The 7,500-nt window shown below is 40.5% G+C and overlaps 1 protein-coding gene across 1 annotated transcript in view; it reads left to right on the top strand.

Moving 5' to 3' along the window:
* Positions 1-2,693: 2,693 nt before the first annotated feature.
* LOC137996234 (uncharacterized) overlaps positions 2,694-7,500 on the top strand; it is a 21,465-nt gene continuing 16,658 nt past the window's right edge. Inside the window, exon 1 of the mRNA XM_068841649.1 lies at positions 2,694-2,846. Within this exon, the coding sequence (XP_068697750.1) occupies positions 2,694-2,846 (153 nt within the window). The remainder of the gene's footprint in view (positions 2,847-7,500) is intronic.

The raw sequence follows: 7,500 nt of genomic DNA, 5'->3' as shown, positions 1-7,500 counted from the left end.
TACTTATTGAATGCACGCTCCCTCTCTCCAAAGCTAGACGAATTAACAGCATTACTGGCAACGAGTCCAGTCAACCTGGTCGCTATTACAATCGTGGCTGCGTAGCGATATCGATGACAGTCTTTTGTCAATCAGTGCTTTGAATCTGTTTCGTAAAGATCGTGTAACCGGCCGAGGTGGCGAAATCTGCGTTTATTTGAACAACGTAATACCTTGTAAACGGCGATTGGACTTAGAAAACCCGATCTTTGAATGCCTGTGGCTCACTTTACGCCCTAAACGTCTGCCTAGACATTTATCTGGCATAACTATTTGTGTTGTTTATCATCATCCTCTAGGTCGACCTACTTAATTAATACTACATCTCGTCTGCGTAACGAACACAATGACCATGGTCTGGTTCTTCTCGGCGATTTCAACGATTTTGATTGTGGTAACCTTGTTTCCCATCACAGTTTAAAGCAAGTCGTCCAACAACCTACCAGAGACTCTGCTATCTTAGATCTCATAGTAACAAACATGCATAATTTGTATAGCAGTCCAACGATCCATGCCCCATTAGGCTCAGGTGATCACAAACATCGTATTCTGGCAACCTATAGCGCTCAGGCAGCTTCCCAACCTCGTTCCCAGGGTCCTCTCCTACTCGGCCACTACTCTCGCCACTGGGGCCGAGTAGGAGAGGACCCTGGGAACGAGGTTGGCAGCTTCCCTAAGCGCCTGGTGCGCCATTATCCTCGTTTTGAAATAGACGCTTTTAGAAAATGGGTTACCATGCACACATGACTGGTTCGCCGATTTGGGTTTCAGTTCGTCCGTTGACGAGCCGATGACGAATTGATGCCATTAACCGGATCTTTCTTGTTAAGACCATCAAGCTGCATGCAACAGACAAGCCATGGATAACACCTGAACTCAAGCTTATGATCAAAGACCGACAGAAAGCATTTCACAGCGGCAACATCCCAGCTTGGCGCTCTTTGAAATACAAAGTCCAACAAGAAATAGCGAAGCGGAAGAAGTCTTTCTTCAAGAACAAAGTAAAGCACCTAAAGAATGACGACTGCCGTAAGTGGTGGAACATTATTAATAAAATTTGTAGCAGATCTGCAAAGCCTTCCTTTTTCTCACTTGAACGAGATGGAAAAACCATGTGCCAACAAGAACTTGTTAATAGTCTAAATCAGTTTTACGTTTCAGTTAATGCGGACATCTCTCCACTCGACAGTAATATACTACCACCTACCACCTCTTCCAGCTGAGGCAGGTGTCTTAACTGTGCAGCCCTACGAAATTTGTAAGAAGCTGCTCTCCATCAAACCGTCAAAGGCTCACGGTCCGGACAACGTACCGTGTCGCATTGTTAAAGAGTTCGCATATGAACTGGCCTTACCTATCACCACTATCTTCAATACATCACTCCGATCTGGTATGGTACCTGTAGTCTGGAAAGAATCTAATATAATACCCATCCCAAAAATACAAACACCTATGGATGAGGGCGACTTCAGACCTATTTCGTTGACGTCCTGTCTGTCCAAAGTTCTTGAAGATTTCGTATTCGTAGTCACATGGTTAATTGACGATGTCAAGGACAAAATCGACCCAAATCAGTTTGGTTGTCTGAAGGGAACTTCAACAACGTATTGTTTACTTGACATGATTCACACTTGGCTTACGTATCTCGATCCACCTGGACGACATCTCCGCCTTTGCTTTCTTGACTTCTCTAAAGCTTTCGATCGTGTTGGGTACAATGTACTAATAGAAAAGCTCTTGGACTTAGGCATTCGCACTTAATACCGTGGATTATAAGCTTTCTCTCTAACCGCCGTCAACGCGTTAAGCTAGCTGGCTCGATCTCTGACTGGCCCCCAATAAATGCCGGCGTTCCCGAGGGAACAAAACCCGGCTCGATATTGTTTTTGGTAATGATCAACAACTTGAGTATCTCAGATCCCGAATCTTGTACTTGGAAGTATGTTGATGACGTCTTGTTGTCCGAAGGGCTTGTAAGGAACAGCATTTCAACCATTCAAACCAGTCTCAATACCGTCGCCTCTTGGAGCTCCAGTAATTGGATGAAACTCAACGCTAAAAAGTGCAAAGAAATGCGGATTTGCTTCCTTAAGGATCCCATAGAATTCCCTTATTTGAAGATCGACGATCAACAATTAGAGCTTGTAACTTCACATACAGTACTTGGTCTGGTGATTCAGAATAATCTAAAATGGAATAATCACATCGAATCTATTGTCACCAAGGCCTCTAAGTGCCTTCACATACTCCGAGTACTTCGTCGAGGGGGCGTTGAGATTAATGATCTAATTACTATCTATACTGCCTTGATACGATTGGCATCACGCTCTACCCTCCTACCTCTCACAGGAATTAGAACGCGTACACAAACGTGCTCTTAAATCATAGTCCCAGCGCTTTCTTTCTCAGAGGCTCTTCAGTTTTTAAACTTAAGAACATTAGACGAAAGGCGTAATGAACTTTGTGTTAAAACTCTTGAAAAGATTTCAAGAGGAGGACCTCTTGTCAAACATCTCCCAATGACAAGTCAGCACATGCATCACTATCAAACGGGGACCAGTTCAACGTAGATCATGCAATGGTATGCCGACGTGGCGGGTTTATAATAACAGCGTCATAATGAGCTTCGCAACCTGGAAGCAGAGATGTTGAGCATGGTTTGCAATGATGTGGAAATAGAGCCAGTCCTTCAGGAAATCAACGGAGAGGCTTTGAACAGAGGTGCCAACAGAGCTCCTGATGTGCGTTTAGATATTAGCGCTCGTGGCTTCTGGGAGAGACAGAGGACTGCATTCTTCGATGTCAGGGTTTGTCACCCTAATGCACGTTCTTACAGAGATCTAAGCCCCAAGGAAATTTACAGGCAACACGAGAATGAAAAAAAAAACGTCAATATGCAAGCAGGGTGATGGAGGTGGAGCAAGGCACCTTTACGCCACTTGTTTTTTACTACCACAGGCGGAATGGCCGAGGAATGTAAGAGATACCACAACAGATTAGCTGAACTACTCGCCATTAAGAAGGGAGAGGAGTCCTGGCTAAGAGCAAAAGTATCGTTTGCTATCCTCCGCTCAGCTCTTCTCTGCCTTAGAGGTTCCAGAGGAAGAAGAAGGACTGTAGACCTTCAGGACACAGACATTAGAATCGAGAATGTGACCACTAGAATTTCTTAGTTTTCGTAATTTGGATTTGTTTGTTTGTTTTTTTTTTTTGTTTTTCTGACTGATATTATCTGCATATATATATACCGTAGAATGAAGAAATGAAACCCATCCTGTAAATCAACTGATTAATTATGTCGAATGAAAAACATGAAGAATTGCCCTGAGCGGGATTTGAACCCACGTCCCCCTGAACACCGGTAGGGTGTGATGACCATATATATATATATATATATATATATATATATATATATATATATATACATATATATATGTATATGTGATATATTGATATATATATATATATATCTTTAAGGAGCTTATCTTTATTTCCAATTTTTTTTAGTTAAAATGCTATCATGACATGAATTTTTCTTACTATAAATAAGAATAATTTCGTACGTTTATTGTGCTTCATATTAGTCTCTTTTGTAATGGAAATGAATTATAGTAGGTTTTAATAGTTTTTTTTTTTACTTCTTACTTGTAAATAGCAATTCTGCTTGGAATATGTTAATAAAGGGATTATTATTATTATTATTATTATTATTATTATTATTATTATTATTATCATCACCAGAAAAATCCAGATTAGAGCCGTTTTCAATTGAATCTCGAAAAGTAATAAGCGAATTGCTTTGGTTTTGCATTACTTCAGTCAGTGAAGTGATTGGACCTAACACTTCAACCATGGAACTACAATGATATACAATTCCAAAACAATATCGTGTACTATTAGAGCTACATGTAACGCAAAGACAACTTGAATCTCCTGGAAGACAAAACGCAGCTCAGTTGACAATATGGAACAAAGCGCTGTGTTACTACCACACGTTGGCAATGCGTGCTTATTTTTTCTAAAGATGAACGGAATTTTTTCTTTCTGGCAAATGATTAATAGGCCGGTAGCCAGGTTTTCAACCTCAGAAAAAGATCTGTTTCGTGGTCGGAACATGTGAGCCAAAGGGCCTCTGCTGGCACGACCTCTGGATGACCCCCTAAATGGTCTTAATGACCCCCGACTTGAAAAAATTGACTGGAACGCTGCAGTTCAATACCACCCAATTCAGTCTCTTCTGTTTTTGACCGACACGTACCACAGGCAACCCAGTGTACACACGGGGAGCGTCTAGTTCTTAGAGATTCTCGAGGAGAATTATTTATTGTCTGTCAATGTACAGCGAAAAGTGTTTTAATGAGTTTTTAAACACCCAGCTTAAAAAATGTCTACCACTTTTTGTTATTTTCTTTTTTCCCAAGAACTTCCAGCTTGCTCACAACCCTGTATGAATTCATTAGCCAATAAAGGAACACATGCATTCCCGGCTAGGGGGCTGGACAATCTGCGAACCTGCGAGCCATGCAAATTTCGCAAAGCAAAGTCTAAGCACCCATTTCAAATAGCGCTGATAAACTGTTATCGAGTCTAAGCACCCATTTTAAAACGGTTAGCTTTCAATAACTGTGTGATTCGCATGTTGACTCGCCATCTTGGCTCGCATGACTCGCAGGCAGGGCTCGCATGGTTCGCATGCCTCGCTGGCTCGCACATTGTCTAAACTCCTCGGCTAGCAAATGTATGTTTTGTCTTTCCGACAACTGTACGGTTAAAATGGTCGAATCAAACAGCCAAATGGACTTGTCAATCTCTTTCCTCATGTTGTTGGAGGTGTTTTTGAACACGTCTTCTTGTCAGTTAAAAGATTACTTTTAGCTGTAAGCAAATAAAAGTTGGAAATTTGATTTCCGTTATGATGCAGATGGTCCCAGCTATACGATCAATCTCCAAAACGGCAACTTAACAGTTATAAAGTGCACTTCGTCATCCCAAATGCTAATCCTAATTTTTTAGAGAAGGCGTGGTGGTTTAAAACCTCTCGGAAAATGTACGAAAAGAAATACTGATTCTCAGTGAAGTCATAGACATCTATTCAAATAAACACTTATCATTCATGGGAGGTCTCGTATTTAGTGAATTAAAAGTTACGTTTATTTGTGAAAGTGTGCACGAGTCACCGCTAGTCACTAGTCAAATTATCCTTAGCCAATTTCATAAGAAATTGAGAACGTCACTATGCACACTGAAATCGGAAAATTACTAGTTGAAAACAGGTCCCAAGACGCAGGTAAAGCGTAAAACTTATCACTCTGGTTTAGTAACTCACCATTCACACCGTTGCATTTTTAGTACGAACTACGGTTTTACAATTTTAGACCCATTGAATTTTGGTGACTCGTTGTGGTGAAGGGATACTGCTCTTATGGACACCTCCCCTTGTGAGATTCCTGCCCCTTCCACGAGCCTCTTACAAGTAAAGTTAAATCCCTTCTCTTTCTCATAGACGGACTACCGTTCTCAGAAGCAGTCTTCTCTGCCGACCACTCAATGCGGGACTTGGGTCCCTCTGAACACTTTCCTTACACTGAGTTGAGAAAACATACGGTTCTTTTGCTATTCTCAATACACTTTCATGAGCAATATGACAAATTTCGGTTACTCTATGTACAGTAAAGTCTTTAACAGAACATTAATAAAATGCAAGTACCGGTACCTGTGTCACACAATCTATAACACGCTTAAAAACTATCTTGTTAAATAAATTTTCTGCTCGCAAAACAAAGTCAGTTGTTCAAAAGTCTCCAGGACACAGATTTATATATACATCAGTTTCCTGTGGAATAATTTCGACTTCATCATACCACATCTCCCAAAACAGACGTGGTAGACCATCCGGCACTCGTCGGGGGTAGGGGGGGGGGGGGGGGGGGGGGGCACGCGTCGTTCATGACCTGCTAATGGTCACTAATCAATGTTCTTGTCTGTCAACGCCTCTCAAAATTGTTAATGGAACACAATCCTTGCCAAATTAAGTTTTAGGTGTGATCCTTCCTCCACAATGTTGAATTCACTGATTTTTTATTACAGTTCAGGAGTGTAACTTCCATTTTGTATATGGGTGTATGTATTGCTTTGAGTCCACGAAATAAATAGGCCTAGTATAATCGGCTAACTCAATTATGCACCCAATTCAAACCCATTAGCTATAAAACGTTTTGTTCCAGGTATTTCCATATTATGCAAATGTGCATGCTATACATCAAAATTCCAATACAATCGACCAATTTGGCTAACTCAATGTTGTACCCAATTCAAATCCTTTGGGAATAAAACATTTTGTTTCAAGTATTACCATATCATTTAAATGTGAATGCTACATTATCATGCAAATGCAATACACAAAGCATCTTAACCCCTAGAGAGTTGAATTGGGTACAACATTGAGTTAGCCGAATTGGTCTATACACAAATAATCTTAATCACTGAGTGAGTCGATTTAGTCATATATTGTTTACTTTCCCGCAAAACCCGATTTGAAAATAGACATTTTTCTGACCCTGATTGGCACAAACCTGATACATTAACTCAGTACTTGCATCTTATTAATAAATAAATATATCAATTTTAAAAAAGCCATCGCATACCTACATATCTTGTACCTCATTAAAACCTCCCTAGGTCCAGTCGCTTACGCGCCGTTGGACTAAGTGCATTAACTTGTGTGATTACAATTCGTTATAGAGTGGTTTTCAATTGAGTGTCGAAAGTAATTAGTGAATTACTTTGGTTTCTATGAGTACTTCACTCAGTGATTGGTTCAAAGTTCTCGCGCCATTTTTCAACCAATCAGAAGTGAAACCAAAACCAATCGTGGCTCGCGCGTGCACATTTTCCCGCGCTTTGTGTCGGCTACTTGTAATTACTTCGAGTTTTGATTGGTTTACTGGATTGTCTCCGACCTTTTTGATTGGCCAAAGTAATTACTTTGGTTTGGGTTTTACGACACTCAATTGAAAACTGCTCTATACCATTAAATTAACAATGACGTGTAGTGTGTGGCATCTCGTCAATTAATAATTTTCGATCACAGCAAAGTTTTCTTATTTTCGAGCATTTCGGTATTTCTTTTCAGTTTCTAAATGTCTCTATTCTGCAGATAACGATGTTCTTTTAGTACCACAGTTTGAGACTTCGTTATGTGGTTGTTGAATGTGAGTGAGGACAATTTGCGAGCCAACATGGCATGCCATGCGAGTCAACATGTGAGTCACACAGTTATTGAAAGGTAACCATTTTAAAATGGGTGCTTAGACTTAATAACTGTTTATCAGCGCTATTTGAAATGGGTGCTTAGACTTAACTGCGAAATTCGCATGGCTCGCAGATTATCCAGCCCCGTTGAATGTCCACCAAGCTGCTTGCCACTTAAGAGTTATGTAGCTGAAACTGTTTTGTCTCTGA

The sequence above is a fragment of the Montipora foliosa genome, chromosome 3 (assembly GCF_036669935.1).
Source record: "Montipora foliosa isolate CH-2021 chromosome 3, ASM3666993v2, whole genome shotgun sequence".
NCBI lineage: Eukaryota > Metazoa > Cnidaria > Anthozoa > Scleractinia > Acroporidae > Montipora > Montipora foliosa.
Note: the sequence above shows the minus strand (reverse complement) of the source record. Positions and strands in the feature narration are given on the sequence as shown.